Raw genomic sequence first — 22,954 nt, 5'->3', positions numbered from 1 at the left:
TCACACAAGGCTCCTCCCCCAAATCTGCAGGAATTTCCCAACATCTGGCAACCCTAAGGGGGAACCAATTCCTGTAGTTGGGAGATCCATTGTGATTCCAGGAGAGCCACTGCTGCCACCACTGCTATATGTGGCGGGAGGAAGCAGGTGGGGGGGCTGAGAGGGTGATGAGGGGCCGGAAGAGAGAGAAAGAGTGATGGGGTGGAAGACAGAAAGAGAGAGAGAGAGTCACAGGCATGGAGGAGAGAGTAAGAAAAGGGGTGTCAGGAGGGAGAAAGCGAGAAGCAGGGGGAGAGGGGAGGTAGCAAACATGGGGGCAATGTGACAGCTTTTCCTGCAAGTTTCTTGAGGGCCCCACTTGTTGTCTTCCAGTGTACATTGCCTTGTTGTGGTTGCCTTCACAATAAATCCAGATGGGACACTGAGGCTAAGTGGCAGTTATTCTCTTGGCCACCCAATGGCTACAAGGCATGGGGGGTGGGGAAGCTGAGGGAGCCTCAGAGGTTGAGCTGTAACTTCTTATAAAATAATTATATGTATTAAGTGTATGCAATAGATAAAAACACAAGGCCTGGAGCACAGGCTACATATAACACCACCAGTATAAACTGTTACAGAAATACTCAACACAGTTGATGGTAACACGTAATATAAATGACCAATAGACCATATGCGATTCAGCCTCTTGGACCTTCCTCAGTGGTTATATATATATATATAAATTGACAAATTATTAAAAACACATGCAGAAATTGGAAAACCTTAAGAGGGCGGAGAAAAAGGAAAGCCAAATTAAATTGACAAATAAATTTACTATAGCCAATTTTTAAAAATTATTTTTGAAAATTAAACCATATATACCTTATGCCTTGTGTGGCCAGATGTAAAGTATAACACCAATCATGGGTCTTTTAGTACAGTAACTTGCTTACACATGCATCTAAATAACAAAAATGTCCAAAAAATGGTTCTGTGGGGACACAGGAAATTACAGGCCAGTTAGCTTAACATCTGTTCCACGTAAATTGATGGAAAGCATTATTAAAGATAGAATTGTCAAGCATATAGAAGGGCAAGGCCTGCTGAGCCAAACCCAACATGGCTTCTGTAAAGGTAGATCCTGTCTCACTAACCTATTAGAGTTTTTTGAACGTATCAATAAGCATGTGGACAGGAATGAGCCTGTGGACATTGTATATTTGGCTTTCCAAAAGGCTTTTGACAAAGTCCCCCACCAAAGACTGCTAAGCAAACGTCAAAATCATGGGATAAGAAGACAAGTCCTCTTATGGATTAAGAGCTGGCTGAAAAATAGGAAGCAGAGAGTAGAAATCAATGGTCAGTTCTCACAATGGAGGAATGTGAGCAGTGGTTCCCTCAGGGATCTGTGGTGGGACTGGTGCTTTTCAACCTGTTCATCAATGACCTGGAGTTGGGGTTGAACAGCAAAGTAGCCAAGTTTGCAGATTACACCAAATTATTTAGGGTGGTTCAAACAAAATCGGACTGTGAAGAGCTCCAGAAGGATCTCTGCAAACTGGAAGAATGGGCATTAAAATGGCAAATGAGATTCAATGTGAGCAAGTGTAAAGTGATGCTTAATGGGGCAAAAAATCCCAGCTTCACATATACACTGAAGGGATCTGTGCTGGCAGCGACAGACCAAGAAAGGGATCTTGGGGTGGTAGTGGATAGCTCAATGAAGATGTCAACCCAGTGAGTGGCTGCTGTAAAAAAGGCAAATTCCATGCTGGCCTTAATTAGATGAGGAGTAGAGAATAAAACTGCCAATATCATACTGCCCTTGTACAAATCTATGGTGAGGCCACACTTAGAATACTGTGTACAGTTCTGGTCACCACCTCAAAAAAAGGATATTACAGAGCTTGAGAAGGTGCAGAAAAGAGCAACCAAAATGATTAGGGGACTAGAGCAACTGCCCTATGAGGAGCAGTTAAAATTCTTAGGGTTGTTTAGCTTGGAAAGAAGGCGACTAAGGGGAGACATGATAGAGGTCTATAAAATTATGCATGGTTTGGAGAGAGTGGACAGGGAGAAGTTTTTCTCCCTCTCTCATAATACTAGAACACGGGGTCATCTGCTGAAGCTGGAGGGTGAGAGATTCAAAACTGATAAAAAGAAGTATCTCTTCACACAACACATAGTTAAATTGTGGAACTCCCTGCCCCAGGATGTGGTGATGGCTGCCAACTTGGAAGGTTTTAAGAGGGGAGCGGACATGTTCATGGAGGAGAGGGGTATTCATGGCGACTAGTTAAAATGGATACTAGTCATGATGCATCCCTATTCTCTCCAGGATCAGAGGAGCATGCCAAATATATTAGGTGCTGTGAAACACAGGCAGGATAATGCTGCTGCAATCATCTTGTTTGTGGGCTTCCCAGAGGCACCTGGTTGGCCACCAGTGGTGGACTGGGTCTAAAAATATTGGTTGCCAGGAGACCAAGGGGGCCCACCCACAACTATAAGACTATCATTTAATTTTTATAAGAATTAAATAACATTTTCAAACAATACATAAGTGGGGAAAAGATGCAATTAACATTTTTTGCAAAACAAATATATATTTTTAGTAATTAAAATGTAATTACTAAATGTACCGTATTTTTCCATATATAAGATGACCTTTTTTCTTAAAAAATTAGCCCCAAAATTAGGGGGGTCGTCTTATACACGGAAGGTGGCTGTTGCCGCCAGCCGCGTCCGTGACAGGCCGGGCTCGCGGCAATAGCCACCTCTTTCCCCGTTTGCTCTCTTTTCCCGTCTGTCAGCTGTTGGGCTATAAGACGCCCCCATGTATAAGATGACCCCTATTTTTTCTTAATTGTAGGTTAAAAAATAGGGGTCGTCTTATACACGGGGGCGTCTTATAGACGGAAAAATACGATAAATACAGATTGTTATAATTGAATTTTTAAATTCTTTTTAAAATTTTAAATAAATGGTGGATATTTTTAAATAGTTAGCTTGTACTGAACATTTTACACATTAACAGGTAGTTCAAAAGCATATTTCATGCAGTCCACTATAGTAAGATCAATCATTTGAATTAGCTAGATAATTGTGCGAATCTGTCAATAATTGCTTCTGCATCCAGTTCATCTAACGATTCCTTTTCAATGGACAGCAACATGTATGATTCCAAGTTCTCCTCAGACAGTGAACTTCTATTATATTTTCAAGATACTAAAAGGTCATTTAATATTTTAAAGAAATTGTCTAATGTTTAAGGGGGCCCACTTGCCATCGGGCAAGCTGATACCCTGGCCAGTCCGCCACTGTTGACCACTGTGTGAACAGACTGCTGGACTTGATGGGCCTTGGTCTGATCCAACATGGCTTTTCTTATGTTCTTTTGTTCTTATGAGTGGGAATTTTTACTGTTAGTGTGGACGCTGTATATGATCACATATACAGCTGAGCCCAGATTTCCTAGATGCAAGTCCAAATCTTGTTATTTACCAATGACCCATCTTGTTCTCCAATAATTTTCCATCCCTCTTTTTCTCCACGTCATTGCAAAGTTCTTTTAACTCATCTTTTTGGCCTTGATGTTTATGTTAAATTATACACCTCTTTCATCACTGAATATGACATTATTAGTTAAATGTCTGCTGTCTTTTTATTTTCACAATCATTAGAAACAGGTTGAGGTTTTCTGACATTTAGTGTTTTCCACTTGATGTGGTACAGTGATGATATCTGTATTGTAATTTAACTGATCCTCCCACCCCACCCCCACATACAGAAGTAATTCATATGTTTAGGCTTCACCTTTTTCAGTACAATTCTTTCATTTAGTCTTTACACCACATGCTGTCATAGTAAAACTATGGTAGTAAAACCACATATTACATGGCAACCGATCCATGTTTGTTGGTGCCTGCACATGCTCCCATGACTGTTCCCAACCTCCTGATGCATTACTGTGTTATATGTAATTTTTCAGATGCACAATTGTTGATTGTGTGCATTACATTTTTAATGCAGATATATGAGAGCATATATATACATGTGAAGTGACCCTTTAAATATAGTTCTCATTTCCCCATAGTGAGTCTGAGATATCTTGTGGGAGCAGAGCTTGGCTTCCCTTGAAAGTAGCGCAGATGTGAAGAACTGTTCCAGTAAAAGTATAATATAGGGGAAAGGCTCCAGGGGCCAACACCTGCAAACATGGACCAACACATGGGAAAGTGTTAAATTTGTATTTGAGAGGAAGGCAGCATGGAATAGCCTGATCTAGTCAGATCTTGGAAACTAAGCAGGGTCAGTACTTGGATGGGAAACCACCAAAGAAGGCTCTTCAGAGAAAGGCAATGGCAAACCACCTCTGCTTCTCACTTTCCTTCAAAGCCCCTTGCCGGGGTCACCATAAGTCGGTTGTGACTTGACAGCTCTTAAATCTGCATGTAAATCTGTATTTAGTGTAACGGGTGCCTGGTATATTTGATTTTAATGAAAGGACTCTGCATACATACAATGTGACACTTCATTAAACCATCTTGATTTAGCTCTCAGTTAATAGTATGCTTTCAGCAGTCCCCCAGTGAATACAGAGCAAGAATCAGCCTTATTGTAAAATCCCTTACAAAGCAGATGTCTGGTTCTGAAAAGCATTAGGTCCTTGATTTTATTATGGGTTCCCCCCACCTGTCACTTCCTCTGGAAAAATGGGGAAAAAAGACTGTACCATCATCTGCATTGTTAGATGTGTAAAAAGCCAATTCAGTCCATGTAGTCCCGCCACCCCTTTTTAAATAACCATCTGTTAGCATAAGATTAAATGTCGCGTCTTTTGAGCTGCCAATCTGTTCTTCAGAGAGAGTTGCTTTCTTCTTGCAATCCAGGAAAGATTTCAGGACAACCTCGTGCTGTTGGTCTTGACAGACAGACATTTGAGGTGTTCCTGGGTGTGTCCTGTGCGAATTACTCCATGCCTAACTAAAGTAATATAGAATAATCTGATGTATTTGCTTGCCTACATGCAGTACCTGTCTGCTTACGTTTTCTAAATCTTGGTTGGGGGACTTAAAATAAATAAGAGAGGTTTGGGGGCCTCAAAGTCACTATAAAGCCCTACATGGCTAGCCCTGGCAGGCAAAGTGTAGTGTTGGGGGGGGGGTTGCTGTCAAGTCACAGTTTATGGCCACCCCTGGTGGGGTTTTCAAGGCAAGAGAGGTTCAGAGGTGATTTGTCATTGCCTGCCTCCATCTCATGCCCCTGGTATTCCTTGGAGGTCTCCCGTCCAAATACTTGCCTGGGTTGAGGCTGAGAGGGTATGTGACTGGCCTAAGGTCACCCAGCAAGCTCCCATGGCTCGAGTGGGGATTCAAACCTGAGTTTCCCAGGCCCTTAACCACTACACCACGCTGGCTCTCTATAGTGTAGCATACCCATTTTGTATGATTGGCCAGTTAGTTTTTTTCTCAGAATAAAGAGAAAGGAGAGAGTAATTTAATTATTAAGTCACAGTCTAGTTAATGCAGACCACAGAGATCAGGCTGCAAAATGGGTAGTTAGTGAAGCCACACTGTTGGTCCACTGTAAAGAAAACTTGTCTACTGCAGGTTGTATCCCATCCTCTTCCTTGTAATGCCCCGTTTTCATGGTGCCTTCTGTAGCCACAGGTCTTCTTGTAGGGTTGTCAACCTCCAGGTAGTAGCTGGAGATCTCCTGTTATTACAACTGATCTCCAGCCGGTAGAGATCAGCTCCCATGGAGAAAATGGCCACTTTGGCTATTGGACTCTATGGCACTGAAGTCTCTCCTCTCCCCAAACTCTGAGATTAGGCTAAATTACATGATGATTACTAATATTCTAAAGTTTCCTTTTCCTCCTTTACAGATACCAGTGCATTATATAAACAATTTGTCAGTGTTCAGTAGATTTCATGGTATGTGGATGGAACATCTGAGGTCCTCTTTCTATCTCAGCCACTCAAAAAGCCACTTGAAAGTTAGACAAACTCTCTGGGGCTGCATCAAACAGCTGCAAAGGGAGGAGGAAATTCCAGAAGTCCCAATACATGTCTAGAAGGGCTTGAGGGGGGGACCTAACCAAATTATACTGGAGTGGGTTTGTTGGAAGCACTTTCAGCATTTGTCTGCTCAGCTACTGGATTTACCAAATAAAGCATCAATAAAAATGAGAGTTGGGGTGGTTTCGTCTTAACAAGGTAGATTTTTTTTTTAATGCTCTCTTTCTTGTTCAGCTGTTCAGGGCAGAACAAAATGTCGAAAGAATCTAACAGGTGCTCCGTGTCAGGTTCCTCCTTCCATTGTACCCATCTCCTGACATCACTTTACCTGTTCCCCTGCCCGCTCCACATCCTTAGCGGGTGGAGTTAGGGAAATATCACGATGTCAACTAAACGATGTTAGGGAAATATCACGATATCAACTAAACACCACAAAATGGCCTTGGAATGTGGAGTAAATGTCAACTACATTTCTTGGTGTGGGGGTTGGTTGGAGGGTTGCTGTTACGAGCCGTAGCTGCTCCTTGCGATCTTGTAACATTTACCTCTGTCCTGCAGCCTTTCATTTACCAGTTTGGGTTTTATTTATTGTTTGTTCAGTTCAGCAGGGTGGCATTTTCAGTTATTAAATATTCTGTTTCTTTCTTGAGAGTGGCAAAGTAATGATGTTTATGTAATGAAGGGCCACTTTAAATGATATGACCTGATTTTCCGTGCCAAAATGCCAAGACATCCAAAGCAGCAAATCGTCCTCTCCGAGCTTTTTGCAATAAATAATGCATGCTTTCCCTCCTTAGTTGTGGCACGCGCTGACTCCTGCCAATTACTTTCGACACAGGGCCCAGCCTTCTATCCCAGAGTGCACTTCAGCTCACGTCCAAACCCGAAGTGTCTTTCCAGTACTCATCCAGCTACCACAGCAACCCGACCCCTGCCCTAGGTGAAACAGCAACGTCACAGCTGCCAGCCCGAAGCAATCAAAGCAGATCAGCTATACCGAACTATAGCCAGGTATGTGTTGAGAAGGATCCTCCTGCCTTGATGTGAAAATGCTACTTTGAGGAGTGTTCTGATGGGGAAATGATGAGTATATGTAAACACACAGAGCTTTGCTGATGCAATATAGATCTAACGACTCCTAAGGAACAGTTTCTTTTCCTGACGGTCATCGAAACAACTGCGTTTATGACTTGAGAGCAATATAATTAATAAAATCAGTGCAGTATTTTTAAAAAGTGATTAAGAATAATGCATAGCATATTCATGAGTTTATATATGAGCAACTTCTTTTTAGATCTCACCCCCCCACACACACACACACAATTAACATGACTGTGATTCTTGTGATTTTCATTATGTCACACAGGAAGCACTCGTACAGTTGGGGATATGTGAAATCTCTCCATTTATTTCCTTGTATATATCCACTGACCACTGACTCATTGGCATAACGCTTGCCAGTAAAAGTAGCAGACAGATTCTTTTCATAATGCAGATCTGGACCGTTGCTCTTGATCATCTACAGCTGTCTTAGTCCTGCATTGTATAGCATGGGTGATGGAATGATGTAGATACACATCACTGTTGGGCATTTAATGTACGGATAACTGAACTGTGTGAGCATTTGCACATCCTGTCACTGCTTCCCCCTCCCCTTCTTTTTCTTTCCATGGCTCTAGTGAGCACATTCATCATCTTGTTGCTTATTCACTTACCTGCAACTGCACATTTGCAGCAAATGAGAGATACTTAGAGTACTTTTGCTCAGCAGTAGTGATGAGCAAATCCAGCCCACCTTGAATTGTAGCTGAGTTTTCATCTGCACACACTATGATTGAAGACAGGCCATTTATGCTTGGTTATTAGCCGTGTGATCCCTGCAAGACTGATTTGGGGCTTCTTTTAAGTTATTCATGATTTTTCTGACCTTCAGAAGTGACTTTGCAGCCACCCCACACTTGTCCCATGGTTACAGGAATCTGTTTTGTCATTAATTTTAATTTTGCCTCAATCCCAAAGCAGGGCTAATCGAGGCAATTTCTGTAGGTAGTCATAACTTTGGATTTATCTTCCCCCATCCATTCTTGTTTGTCTTGACCTCACCCAAGCCCTCCCAGGCAAGCCATTTTGGTCAGGAGTGTTATGATCTCTGGAAGGGAGCCAGTTTCCCGCACCTCACAGGCATCCTCTCTGGTCAGTTTCAGCAGCATGTTAACATCTCCAGGAATGGAAAAAATCAAATGAAAGAATTCTGCTGCTGGGCTGGCAAGGGGCTGGTAACGTATGGGCAGGCTGCTGGGCTGCTGCCGCAGCCTGTTCACCCCCCCCCCCCCACATCATGGGCGTCCTCTCTGGTGTCTCTAATCAGTATCAGCCAGGCAAGCCCCAACACACGCCGCCACAAGAACTCGCCCGATGGCATTCTCCCTGGCCTGGGCAACCATAGTGCCAAACAGCTGAGGGTTGGAGGGGCCCTGGAGCTGACAAGGGGCACTGGGTGATGGCCACTGCAGCTCGCGACCTCCCGGCCATTGGCGCCCCTTGGCAGCCAATTAACAGAGCAGCGTTTTCAGGGGGGAGCGACTCTGACAGTCTACATTTTCACTGTGATTTCTTCTTTGATGAAATGTACTCTTGCTACTCCTACAATTTCTTTGGGGCAATGAGCTCCCATGCATAGGGTTTAGAACATTCAGATCAGAATGTCTGCAGAGCAGCAAACACTCCAAAGCATAAATGCCCTCAGTTTTTAGTAAGAGTTCTAAATTGGATCAAAAATGCCAAATAAGATACTGCATGTGGGCAGAATGTTCTGTTTATTTAAATCAATTTTTTCATGGCCAAGGACCGTAGGATTTTATTTATTCATTCATTTATACCCCCCTTTCTCCACATTGTGCACCCAGGGACCTTATATCGCCCTCCTGTCCTCCATTTTATCCTCACAACAACCCTGTGATATAGGTTAAGCCGAGTGTATATATGGGCCAAGGTCACTCAGCAAGCTTCCATGCCAGAGTTGGGGTTCGAATGCACCTCTCCCAGATCCTAGTCCAACACTCCTAGTACCATCAAGCCTCCATGTCTGTTGGCCCCTCTCCTTCTGCCTCCATTTTGAGGACATGGAACTAGTCTCTGCCTGTCTGTCACATGAGATCAAGGAGTTGTGTTCCTAGCTATTTTTTAAATAAAGTTTTATTGAAATATGCAGAATATTACAGAATATATCCAAAATATACAAAAAACATAATATACAAAAAGAAAAAAGTGAAAAAGAAAAAGAGAAAGTGAGATATAAAACAATACAGAGACCGACTTCAAACTCTCTTCATACAGAACAAATTATTATATATCTTATTGCTTTTGTGAATAACTTTGATTTAATCTATTTTTACTTTAATTATTATTTAGCTATTTTCATCTTAGAACCTAAACTTATTAAACGGTAGACTAAAACCTAAGGTCATTTTTTAATCCCTAAAATATTGATTTATATATACTGACCATACCTTCCAGTCTATATCAAAGTCAGAAACCCAACTATCTTCAATATATTTACTTAACTTGGCTATCTTGGCCAACTCCTTAACTTTCTGATGCCATTCATGCAGTGTGGGTACTCCTTTTATTCTCCATTTTTTCTCCCATACAATTCTTGCTGCTGTCAAATATGTAAGGATATCTCCCAACTGTTTTTCTACTGTCCTATCTAAGATACCCAGTAAATATATTTTCAGTTTTACTGGAATTTTTACTCCCATAACTTTAGAAATTTCCTCGTGAATATCTTTTCAAAATTTCTTTGCTTTGCTACAACTCCACCATTGGTGGAAAAATGCTCCCACCTCACTTTGACATTTCTAATATTTTTCTATTCCTCTTTCATTCTTCTTCATTTTTGATATTTTAAAAGGCATCAAGTACCATCTATAATGCATCTTATAGTAATTTTCTTTTATATAATAGCTGGATGAAAATTTGAGGCCCTTTTTCCATGAATATTGCCAATCCTCTAATTGAATATTATGCCCCAAAATTTATTGCCCATGACGCCATAAATTCTTTGACAATCTCATTTTCTGTATCTAATTTCAAACACTCCTCATACATCTTTCCAATTAAATGGTCATCATCTTTTAGCTGTTGATGCATTGATGTGGTTGATTTTAATTCAAATAGTAACCAGGGCTGACCCTGCTTAGCTTCCGAGATTTGATGAGATCGAGCTGTACCATGCTGCCTTCCCTAATCTTGGTCTAGAATAGACTCTATTTGGGTTACAAAACGGGTAAAACTTATGATGGTTAAAACAGAAATACTTTCCGGGACTATTTCAGATCATAGACCGTTATGGTGTGAATTAAGGAAATGGAAAAGTGATGAGAAATTGAGATGGTCATTGAATAAACTTTGTTACAAGATGCAGATGTAGCAAATTGTAAAGTGAAATTAAAAGAATTTTTTCCAGATGAATCTTGATAAAGAAGTGGAAGACAGAATAGAATGGGATACTAGTAAAGCTTGTATAATGGCTATTTTAACTACATACAGCATTCAAAAGAGGAGAACTAGAGACCAGAAATTGCAGGAAATTCAAAAAGAGATTAAAAAAGAGGAAGTAGAACTAACAAAGAATCCTAGGAATGAGATGAAATGGAACAAATTAAATTTAATAAGACAAGAAGTTGATCTGATTTTGACGGAGAAAGTTAATAAACAAATAAGAGTAGCCAAGCAAAACCATTTCGAATTAGCAAATAAACTGTGGAAATGGCTTGCTTGGAAAATAAGGAAACAACATCGAAGGAAATGGATAGACAAAGTAGATGATGGCATCGCAGTAGTGGAAGGTAAGCAGAAGATTCAGAGAAAATTACAGGAATATTACTCTAGATTGTATAAAAAACAGAAGTGATTTAGAAAGGAGGCACTATTTGAGAAATGAGATAATAAAGAAACTTAATGAAGAACAGAAAGACATTTTAAATAAATTACGCCTGAAGAATTGAGAACAGTAGCTTCTTGGATCACAACCAATAGTGAAAGCCTTGTTCCAACCCAGCCTTTTCAAGTCTGATCTTTCAGTCCTCTGGACATAGAATCCACTCTGTTAACGCTACTAAGGAAGCAGCTTGATGATAAAGTTTCAAACTTGGTAATGCCAGTCTTCTGCTTTTCTCATCTTGTAGCACTGCAAATCTAATTCTTGTTTTTTTGCCTTTCCACACAAATTTATTGATACTTTGCTGCCATTTACTCATTATAGATGAACTTATATTGATTGACAATGTTTGAAACAAAAAGTTAAGTCTCGGCAAAACATTTATTTTGATCATTGCTATTCGACCCAACCATGAAATTTGCAGTCTGTTCCACCTTTCAAGATCCTCTTCAATCGTTCTCCATAAAGTTTTATAATTTAAGTCAAACAATGTGTTAGATCCAATAGGAATTTTTATACCTAGATATTTAACACTTTTCTTCGGAACAGAACATTGCAATATGTTTTGAATTTCAAGCCTTTCTTCCATGGGAATATTATATAGGATCAAATTTGTTTTAGATTTGGTCAGTTTGTATCCAGAATAATAATTAAATCATTTATCTCCATCATTGACGTCTTTGGATTCTGACATATAAGCACCATGTCATCTGCGTAGCTCCTAATTTTATATTCTTGGTCCTCGGACTTTAATCCTTTGATTCTCGAGTTTGATCTAATTTTGTTAGCAAGAACTTCCATCGCAAGGTTAAACAACAGTGGTGACAATGAACAACCTTGCCTTGTACCTTTTTTTATTTTAAACTGATCAGTTACCATCCCATTAATCAACAATCTCACATTCTGTGTATATATGGCCTTAACAGCTGTTAAGAATTGTTTGCCGCAATCTATCCGTTGTAATATTTTTAAAAGTTCCAAGAAACATTGTCAAAGGCCTTCTCCGCATCTAAGAACGGCATTGCTGCTTTTTCTTTTGTTGTTTTAATATGATTGATTGCGACCAAGACCACTCTAACATTATCCATCAACTTTCTTTTTGGTATGAACCCTGTTTGGTTTGGGTGTATGATCTTCAGAATACATCTCTTTAACCTTTCAGTTAAAATTTATGCTAAAATTTTATAATCCGCATTCAACAATGAGATTGGTCTGTATGCTCATGGAGAACATCTATCTTGGTCATCTTTTGGTATTAGTGAAATGTGGGCTTTTTTCCACGATTCTGGAACTTTACCTTCTTGAAGTAAATCATTGAAAACTTCTTGCAATTGGGGGATCAAAATGTGTTCCAAGGCTTTATAATAACTGGCTGTTAAGCCATCTGGACTGGGTTCTTTATCTAATTTTGATTTCTTGAAAGCATCAGAAATCTCTTGAGTCAAAACATTCTGATACAAAATTTGTTTGTCTTCCTCCAAAAACCCATTTAAGCTGGTTGATTGAATATAAGACTCAAGGTCTATCTGGGCAGTATCATTATTCTGGTAGAATTCCGAGTAATAAGATCTAAAGATCTCTTGAATGTCCTCTTCCTTCTTCATCAATTAGTTATTTTTAAAAAAACAGCCAATATCCTTCTTTTCTCTGACTCCTTTTTTAATGTATTTGCCAAAAAAATTCCAAGTTTATTGGCTTGTTCAAAGTATTTATGTCTTACAAATCACAGTTTCTTTTGCATTTCTTCTGTTTCAACCACCTCTATCCGGTGCTTCAGGTTTTGAATTTTTAATAAGTCTTGTTTGTCTCCCGATTTTGTATGAGCTTCTTCCAGCTGACATAATTGTGAATATAGGTTCTTCAATAATTGGTCTCTAGCTTCTTCAGTTTAGAGGTTATAACAATTAATCTGCCTCTCATATACTTCTGCCTTGCTAGCATCCCAAATTGTTCTTGCCGATATGTCAGTAGAGTTTAGTTCAAAAACATTTTTAATTTCTTCTTGGCATTGCTTTAATATGTCTTGTCTGAGAAGCAAGTTGTCATTCATCCACCATCTTCTTAAGCCTCTCCTGTCTCATTAGAATTTTATTTGCAGCAGACTGTGATCAGCATATGTCGCTGGTAGGATAGACTTCTTCTAAGTTGTTAAGTAGTGAATTGGAGATCCATCCTAGATCAATTCTGGAGTAAGAGTTATGTCTATTTGAAAACATCTTTTGGATGTTTAAACCACCACGCATCAATTAAGTTCCAATCTTTTAGAAACTGAAATACAATCTTTGGCAACTTAATCTCTTTAGACTTGACCGATTTATCTAGTTTTGGATCCATGACGTTGTTCATATCACCCACAATTAATATTTCTCCTTGATGAAAATTAATTAAATTTTCAAAAAAAGTCTCAAAAAACTTTTCTTTTGCTTGATTTGGTGCATATATATATTAGCAATTGTATATTTTTTGCCATTGGTTCCTTGAATGAGTAGAATCAAATATCTGCCCTTCTTGTCTTTTAAGGAATCTGTTACAGAGAGTTTATTGCCTTTGACTAATATTGCTACTCCTTTCTTCTTATTTGATGATGAAGATGAAAATAGGGTGCCTACTTTATTACATTGTAAAAAAAAATCATGCAAGTCTTTTATGTGTGTTTCATGGAGACAAACCAAGTCTGAAGTCGATTTGATTAACTTGTGGAATATCTTCTTTCTTTTTGCTGGTGAGTTTAACCCATTAACATTGACCGAGATTATCTTTAAGCTCTCTGTTTTACTCTGGTGCTCTAGCTTCATCCAGTTTCAGCTCTTCTTCTTCTTCAAGTGACAGACCCTATAGTGCTAGAATTTCCGCTTGTCTTTTTTCTTCTTGATCTATTTCCAGCAAGGTTTCAGGAGAAATGAACGGTTTCGCCAGACCAACTAGTTCTTTAACTCATTCTCTTTCATGGCGTGGTGTTTGAGGATCCACTTGTACTAAGCCAAAAACTGCTTCCTTGAGCTCTTGTCTCCGCTGCCGTCTTCTTCTTAATAGTTCCTCAAGTTTAGCCTCCTCCTCTGGAGTATTCTGATCTTCTCTTGATCTTTTTTGGTGATAATGATGAGGGAAAAGCAACTATTCAATAAGTTGATCGGCTTCTTCTTTATTCCTGACAGTTATTCTACCTGGTATTGGTAATGAGGTCTGGTGATGAGATGTCCAAAGCATATGGCACAATCCAGCAGAATCTTATATTCTTCTTATGTAGAACAGCTCTAAATTCATCAAATTGTTTCCTCTTCTGAATCACAGCTGGTGGCAGGTCTGAAAAGACCAGGATATCCTTTCCATCGTAAGTTAGAAACTTCTATCTTTGGACCCGAAGAATCTCATCCCTTGCTTTCTGATGAGAGAACTCTCTCGGTGTCTGATGCCTTCTTGAATAAGCAGAGTTAATTCTAAATATTTTTTTCTATCTGAAGACATTCTTCTCGGAGATTATATGTTTCTTGTAGTAACTGTTGAAGCTCAGCTTCCAAATCAGTTAATCCAAAATTTTCTCCGAAGCCTCTAAATTTCAGATTATTTTCTCGATTAATAATCTCTTGGAGGTCAAAACATTTTTCCGTCTGTTTATTTATCTTCGTGAAGGTTCAAAGTTGTAGATTGTTGTTCAAGTTTTTCTTCTATCTTCTGTTGTCTAAGTTGAAGAGCTTTTATATCCTTAGAGCTGTCACAATCTTCTTCTCTATCCTTGATAGAATCTCCTGCAGCTTCTTATTAGTCTCTTGCAAGCTCTGTTGAAAGCTCTCACGTAAACTTTTGTTTTCTTCCTGTTTCTTCGTGTTTTCTTTACTTAGTTGTAACATGAAGTTTTTAAGATCTTCCATTTGTGCATCCTCCTCATCAGTTTTTTACCTTTCCCCTTTTGGACCTAGGCATTCCTGCTTGAAACAATGAGTGTTGTGAAACTGTTTTTGAAGATCGAACAGTATTATCTGAAACAGCTGTGGTTTCTTCTTCTTGGCCCTCTCAAATCAACTGTATCCTTAGTGGTGGCTGCTTCTTTGTCAGGGTCAAATATTTTCACATATTAAATCACACATACATCAGTCTTATTCTAATTCAAAAGCCTTTGGAGATTTAGTTAAATTAATTTCATATACAGACGCAATTTTTAGTTTTTTAGTTTAGTTTTTTAGTCTTTCTAGTTTTTAGTACAAATTAATTAAATTAGATGACTATTATAAGATTAAAAACTTTATAATTTATTAATTGTTATGAGGTTAGAATCTTTATTGGGCAATTCATTAATAAGGGGGGTTGTATTTTAAAACTATTCAAGCAGGGAGGGGAAAGTTAATACACCCAAAGGGAAGAGGTTAGTTTCCTTTATAGCTTTTTCACCAGAAGATGGCACCAGAGTCTCATTTAAAAAAGCATGTTTTAACAGTCAACCGGCTCCTCTAAACTGAGTCAAGAGTTTTGCATAAGCATTCTCCCCTCTTGATCATAACAGCCTGGCTTCCGTTTTGGTGCACCTGCCCCGGCGCCCAATCTAACACCCAAGAACGGCCGCTCTACCCCCGTCCTTGCCACCACATATTTTAAAAATAAATTTTATTTTGTAAGTCACTTCGGGCAGGTTCCCTGTAGTGGTGGCATAATTTTTACCCAAAATAAATAAACTTCATTGTTATGTCATCTCATTTTTAATCACTTGCTTCACTGTGAAAAGTGACCTCAAATTCCTCTACAACAATTTTTTCTTACAGCAGCCACAGGCATCAGCGATAATACAGCTGAGATCACTAGCAATACCAAAGGTGTGGGATTTAACTTTTTTATTATGCCCATTACCAAATATCTTCAAAATACATACTGTTCATATCTTTGAAAAACGGTCTGGTTATGACAGCATCTCTGGTTTGGCCCAAACCTAAGAAAGCTCATCTTCTCATGGCCAGCCCCCTCCTGCGTGCCCCCGCCTGCGCCAAGGAGAACTTCAGATATCCTGCTTCTGGCAAGACATTTCACTGTCCTTCCGTGCTTCTGTTAAAGATCATGGCAATTTTCCTCCTTCTGACCCAAACTGAAACAGGATTAGTCTTTTCACAGAATGTGTGCACATACATATATAACTTGATTTGTGGAGTGGCTTTGTAATCTTTCTTAAAGCACAGTTGCAGTCTGCATAATGGCATGGGAAAAGTACAACATATGCAGCACAGAACACAGAGAAATGTCTTAAACATTCTTTCAGCTTATCTACTTCACACCGTTAGCAGTTGCTGCACAGGATCATATTAATTCTTACAGCATAATGCAGTTTATTGTAGATACACTGGTAACAGGAATAGTAATTGTACGTCCACAGCATGCCATCTGAATTTGCACATTCATTTTACTCCTGAGGAATTAAATGACTGACACATTTTATCACTGTTAGACTTATCTCATTTTCTACATCAAGCCCCATGCTGTACTACTGCCTGGAGATTTGTCTGCAATTCTAGTAGTTGGCCAACATCTCCAGTTCAGACTATTTAACTGAACACTTTCCATTTTACCAAGCGGTTTTGGGTTTTTGTTGTTGCTTTTTTTTTGGTTTGTACCAACACTTTCCATTTCTCAGACCCACCTGCACATATTCTTTATATATGTGAAACTTGGGCCAATGTGAGCACACACATTGCCATGGAGCCAGGCTAAAAAAACCATCAAGTCCAACGTTGTTTCCAAGAGCAGCTAGCCAGGCAGCTCTAGAAGCACAAAGGTTTGTCACAAGCTTCTTGTAGTCTAAGGAGTCCTTTATTTATTTATTTATTTATTTATTTATTTATTTATTTATTTATTACTACATTTATATCCCACCTTTCTTCTTAAAGGGGACTGGAAGCACAAACATTGTTCTCTCCTTCGTTTTATCCTCACAACAACCCTATGAGTTAGATTTGGCTAAGAAAGGCCCATGGTCACATTGCGTGCTTCGAACCTGGTTCTCTCAGATCCTAGTCCAACCCTCTCTAACCACTTCATCACACTTGCTCTCTACTTCTGTAACATGGAAGTTGTCATGGCTAGCAGATACTGATAGACATATTTTATACGAGTTTGCTTAGTTGGTTTTCAATCCTACTTAAGTCAATGCGGTATTCTGGCCAGAGTATCAGATTAGAACTGGGGAGCTCTGGGTTCAAGTCCCCATGCCTACTTCACAGGGTTATTAGAAGAATAAAATTGGGCTTGTGACCTTGGGCTGAGCTGCCACCTATATGCAGGTGACATTTAGCTCTACCTCATGCTACCTGCAGATCCCAGGAAGGCTGTGAAAGCCATGAACAGGTGCCCGGAGGCAGTTTTGGGATGGATGAGGGCTAACAAACTGAAACTAAATCCTGACAAAACAGAGGTGCTCCTAGTGGGAGGAACGTCTGACCAGGGTAGGGGGCTATCCTGTGTTCTGGATGGGGTTGCACTCCCTTTAAAGGAGAAGGTTTGTAATTTGGGGATGCTCCTGGACTCAGACCTCCACTTGGATAAGCAGGTAGCAGTGGTGGCTAGGGGTGCCTTTCAGCAGCTTCGGCTGGTGAGCCAGCTGTGGCCCTTCCTAGACAGAAAAGATCTTGCCGTTATGGTACATTCCCTGGTAACACCTGGATTACTGCAACATGCAATGGGTGGGGCTGCCCTTGAAGACTGTCTAGAATTTACAGTTGTTACAGAATGATGCAGCCAGAGTGTTGACTAGAGTGGGTCATAGGGACAATGTCATTCCAAACTTGTTCCACCTACACTGGCTTCCAATTTGCTTCTGGGCTCAATCCAAGATGCTCATATTGACCTGTAAAGCCATGTATGGCCCAGGACCAACATACCTTAAGAACTACTTTCTCCAATATGAACCTACTCACCCACTCCGGTCATGATTGGAGGGCCTTTTTTGCCACTGCCGTTTGAGGGTAGACGAGAAGCAACCCAAGAAAGACCTTTTCTGTTGTGGCACCAAATTGGTGATTTGGTTGAAAGATGGCATAAAAATGTTCTAAATAAAATAAAATAAACGTACACCACTCTGAGCTTTTGGGAACAGAGACAAGACAAAAAAATCTCTCCAACAGCAATAATAATGGCCATCAGTATGTCTTGTGACAATAAGCTTATGCACTGTCTCCTCGTTTCCCATAGTTTTGTAATGCTTTGTATTGCCCTTGAACAGGCAGCCCCCACAACCAAAACACTTGTAAGAAAACTACAGATTTGCAATGCTTGAGTGGATGCCCGGGACCTCTGAGGCCACCTCAGTTTTCTACGTTCAGAGCGTGTACAGTTCCAGTCCACCATTCCTTAACAGCTGCCATTCATTCACCAGTTGGGCCGCTCCAATCAGTTTTAAAGTTAGGGCCATTACTAAAATGCTAACGACCACTTCTGAATATTAAAAGTACAGAAGAATGATTCCATACAAGTTGAAGGTTAACACTGCCTAACCTAGATCTGAGCAGCATTCCAAGGGCAATTAGTGTGATTTGTCCTCAGCGGGCTATTTTGGGGGTGGGGGTGGGGGTAGAAGTGTTTTTTTAAAAGTTACAAACTTTTTTTCTGCATATCTCTCCCAAGAATGCAGAAATCCTGCCCCTGTCAGCTGGCCAGCCTTTCTCTTTGACTTTGTGACCGGCACTTAACCATGAAGTTTGCTGTTTGAGGGACCAAGCTGGAGGTCTGCAGGGACTTGTGGGTGAGGGGCATAAACAGAGCCCCCACCCCAGCACAGAATTGCATCACTGTGAGCAAATCTGTTGTGACATGGGAAATGTATCCTGGCTATGTAGGTTCCAGCAGGTTTTTATTTCTCCCACACATGTAGATATGTTGGCTCAACAAGTAAATCAACAAGTAAATCACTGAGTTAATGCAATTTCCCAACCATGTACGTTTAAGATTGCGGAAATCTATTGTGGAAGGCAGGCTGTTGCCCTCAGCAGCCAGAAAAGGAACAGTGGCCTCTTTGAATGAACGCTCCCCCAACAAAGGGCTTCTGGTGTTGGAAAAGTCCGGATTTTTGCTTTTCTCCTTAAAATCTTTCTGCGCCAGGTCATTTCTCCTTTTTTGGCTGGCTTCCTTGTGTCTTATGGCACTACTTTCTTGGGTTTGACTTTAGCTTAATGAACAACCAAAAGCCATTGGTTTGGATAATTCACAATACAAAGTCTTCCTAAAGTCTCTGAGCATTTAGGGACATTCTTTGATGTTTTAAATACACGCCCCCCCCCCACTCAAGACAGATAGAGAAGCAAGGGGTGGGGGGAGGAGATGGGGGGCAGAAATGGATCTGAAGCTCTTGCCTCTCTCTCACTCTGGCCATGTGCTGTTATTAGAGGGTTTGAATGTTACCAGATTAACAGCCACAAATGATCTCTTGAGCCTAAGATCTCCGATAAAAACTGGAATGCAGTCTCTGCTGGGAGATAAAGAGGTGCATTCTATTCTTTGCTGTTCCAGAAGGTTGATCAGGCACACAATGGAAATTTTGAATAGGGAGCATCTGCTGAGGATTCTCTCTCTCCCTGCTTCTTCTCCCTCCTCCTCCTCTTTTTTTTAAATTATAAGATTTGGGGGGAACTCTGCCCAGGATTGTGTCACAGGCAGGGAAACCGAAGCCTTCCTGGCCAGTTGTACCTGGCAATGCACTGTTTTCACCCGAATGCCAATTTCTGCCTGGATTGGATCCAGAGGAAGGGCCCCACCCCTTCCACAGCCCCACCCCTGCCTGTCCCCCCTTGTATGCCTTGCAAATAAGGGAGCCATAACTGCTTTTCACGGCAGAAGCTGCAGGGGCTTCTTGGAAGGGAGAGCAGCAGAGTGAAGGACCTGGAGGTTGTCATAGGAAAAAAGAGGCAGGGCTGGGTGGTCGGGCAGGAGGAAAAGGGGCCCTTTTCAGAAGAGTTTGTCCCCCACCTTCCAACCTTCCAGCTCCTCTGGACCATTTCTTTCAAGCAGTAGCCAAATCCTTTGTACAGTGGCAGGATTTGCATTAAAATTCACTCTTAAAAAACAAAGAACTTTAGAATAGCTAGACCGAGGGTTTCTTGTTAACCTTTCAGCTCCCAGGCTAAACTTTGAATTACCAGGGACCTGTTATCCTTAGTGTAAAAGAAGCAAAGCCAGACACACTCCAAGTATCATTGAACTACTTTATTTCAGCTGTGCTATGATGAAGAGATTTAAGGCAAGAAGATTTGTCCCTTCATTTCAATTTATTACAAATTTCTCAACCCAATAGGATAAAATATTGTCGAAGGCTTTCACAGTCAGAGTTCATCGGTTCTTGTAGGTTATCCGGGCTGTGTGACTGTGGTCTTGGTATTTTCTTTCCCGACGTTTCGCCAGCAGCTGTGGCAGGCATCTTCAGAGGAGTAACACTGAAGGACAGTGAAGGAGAGACAGTGAAGGAGAGACACTGTCCTTCAGTGTTACTCCTCTGAAGATGCCTGCCACAGCTGCTGGCGAAACGTCAGGAAAGAAAATACCAAGACCACGGTCACACAGCCTGGATAACCTACAAGAACCAAGAGGATAAATTCTTCAAAAAAAAAATCTAGAGGTTAAATTATCTCCACTAGTTCCTCTCAACTCAAGAGGACAAATTCCCAAACAGTTGAGCTGTTGGGAGCCACCTGAAGCCCTGTGACCCAGGGGCAGGGTGGGGTATAAGTCTAAAACAAAGTAAAGAAATCTCAATACATTCTAACACATTTTACCCTGATGCTGATTCTTCTTACCTCATCATCCTGGCCAATTTCCAGTGTGGTGTAGTGGTTAAGAGCAGTTGACTCTAATCTGGTGAACCGGATTGGTTTCCCCATTCCTCCGCATGATGCCTGCTGGGTGACTTTGGGCTAGTCACAGCTTTCTTAGAGATCTCTCAGCCTTTCCTACCTCACAAGGTGTGTGGAGAGGAAGAGAAGGAGATTGTAAGCTGGTTTGATTCTCCGTAAATGGCAGAGAAAATAGGCATATAAAAACCAACTCTTCTTCTTCTTCCCAACCAGTTCTGGATTTTTCCAGTTTGTTGTTGAGGGTCTCCCAGTAAAGACACATGGAATATGGCAAAAACTCTTTGCCTGGTCATTTTGACATTAAAGGAAAACATGAAACTTCTGTGTGCATTCCTCTTAATCAGTGTGGGTCATGTTACCCTTTTTGGTTTTCTCCGTAGCCCCTCACAATGCCAAGAATTCAACCCCTGAATACAATCTGGGTCGCCTTCTCCAAGGCTTATCCCAGAATGTTAGAAAGTTGCCTAACACTACCTACGCTATATCTTGGATCACGACACATCCGGTGATGGGTGAATCTTGAACCTGGTCCAAACTTAAACCTGGATCAAACCTGTCCAAATAGTCACTGTCAGAAAACAGTCCTTCTTGAAGACAAGCTTTAGTGAGAGCTGCTCCCTTAAGCACACACATTGCCCTTTAGAGCCCCTTGACTGATAACATGAAGATTCAGCTGACGTACAGGGAGTGTATTTGCTGTAGACCACACACATGTCTCTACAGGTAGTGAGAGCAAGAGGGTGTGAATACTTAGAGAGAGGCGTGTGACTTTTGACCCTCTAGGCTGTCAATCCAGTCAGCCTCTAACTGTCTTATGGACTCATTTGACCTTTTAAAATCCTGGATGCCCAAACTGCTCACCAGTCTTTTTTTTATGGCTCTCAGTTCCCTAACTCTCCAACTTGACTTGAGATTTTCCCTTTGAAGAAGAAGAGTTGGTTTTTCTATGCCAACTTTCTGTACCACTTAAGGGAGACTCAAACCGGCTTACAATCACCTTCCCTTCCCCTCCCCACAACAGACACCCTGTGAGGAAGGTGGGGCTGAGAGAGCTCTAAGAGAGCTGTGACTTGCCCAAGGTCACCCAGTTGGCTTCATGTGTAGGAGTGGGGGAACAAATCCAGTTCACCAGATTAGCCTCTGCCACTTCTGTGGAGGAGTGGGGAATCAAACCCGGTTCTGCAGATTAGAGTCTGCCGCTCCAAACCACTGCTCTTAACTGCTGCACCATGCTGGCTCTTCTTTGGAAGGTAGTCTTTCTTTTCCTCGTAAGAATCGTAACCACAATGCTTTATGCTTCATCCTTGCTTTCTTGCTCTCTCTTTCTCTCTGTGATGCATTTGCCTCAGCTGTTTTGGGCTGCTCCGATTTCTGGCCTCCTTCAGCGCCAACAATGTTCTGGGATTACTCCCAAGAGGGGCTACCACAAAAAAGCTTTGCCCAGGTCAGATAGAGAGCAAACACCAAGGCTTGAAGACCCAAAATTTGACAGAAACGGTGTCAACATTTCCCAGACAAACAGAAATGTTTCTCACCAGGCTTCATGCTTGATTTTAGTTCTGTAAATTTTTGTATACATCAAGCTTGCTGGAATCCATAGGTCTAGCAGCGTCCAGGTCTAGCAACTCCCCCCCAAGGTATTCCAGTAATTTTTTTTCGTGCAATGACTCTCACCGAAGTTATTTTATTTTCTGAAACGAAGATGTGTGTCTTCTCCCATCCTATTTAAGAGAGTACTCAAAGATATAATCCCTCTGGATCAGTGGTTCCCAACCTTTTTTTCACCAGGGACCCCAAGGGCTTTTTTGTTCGCTGCAGGGACCCCCAGGTCCAAAATAAAAATCCCCGAGAACTCGAAAACAAATTGTAATCATAACTGTTTAATCATAACATTAAGCTTAGGATAATATTTGAATATATATATTTTACGATAAGAGAACTTTTAATTGAAAATATTAATTTATTACGGGTTGATCACTTTTGTTTCGCGGACCTTAATTTGGTCCCCGGTTGGGAACCAGTGCTCTGGATGCAGAGAGACCGTTTCACGATCCTGGCCGACGACCACTCTTGATAGACCTGGTCTGGTATGAACGGTCCTATAAAGCCCCCTGAAGCTAGTGGTTGCCCTGACCTGGCTGGCCCAAGGCTAGCCCGATCCCATCCGATATCGGGAGCTAAGCGGAGTTGGT

At 41.0% G+C, this 22,954-nt stretch overlaps 1 protein-coding gene across 1 annotated transcript in view; it reads left to right on the top strand.

Moving 5' to 3' along the window:
* The window catches only part of CTNND2 (catenin delta 2), a 509,931-nt gene that overhangs the window by 165,923 nt on the left and 321,054 nt on the right, over positions 1–22,954 (top strand). The window contains exon 5 of the mRNA XM_056854116.1: positions 6,841–7,013. Coding sequence (XP_056710094.1) covers positions 6,841–7,013 — 173 coding nt within the window. The remainder of the gene's footprint in view (positions 1–6,840; positions 7,014–22,954) is intronic.

The sequence above is a fragment of the Euleptes europaea genome, chromosome 8 (genome assembly GCF_029931775.1).
Source record: "Euleptes europaea isolate rEulEur1 chromosome 8, rEulEur1.hap1, whole genome shotgun sequence".
In the NCBI taxonomy this organism is placed as follows: Eukaryota; Metazoa; Chordata; class Lepidosauria; order Squamata; family Sphaerodactylidae; genus Euleptes; species Euleptes europaea.
Note: the sequence above shows the minus strand (reverse complement) of the source record. Positions and strands in the feature narration are given on the sequence as shown.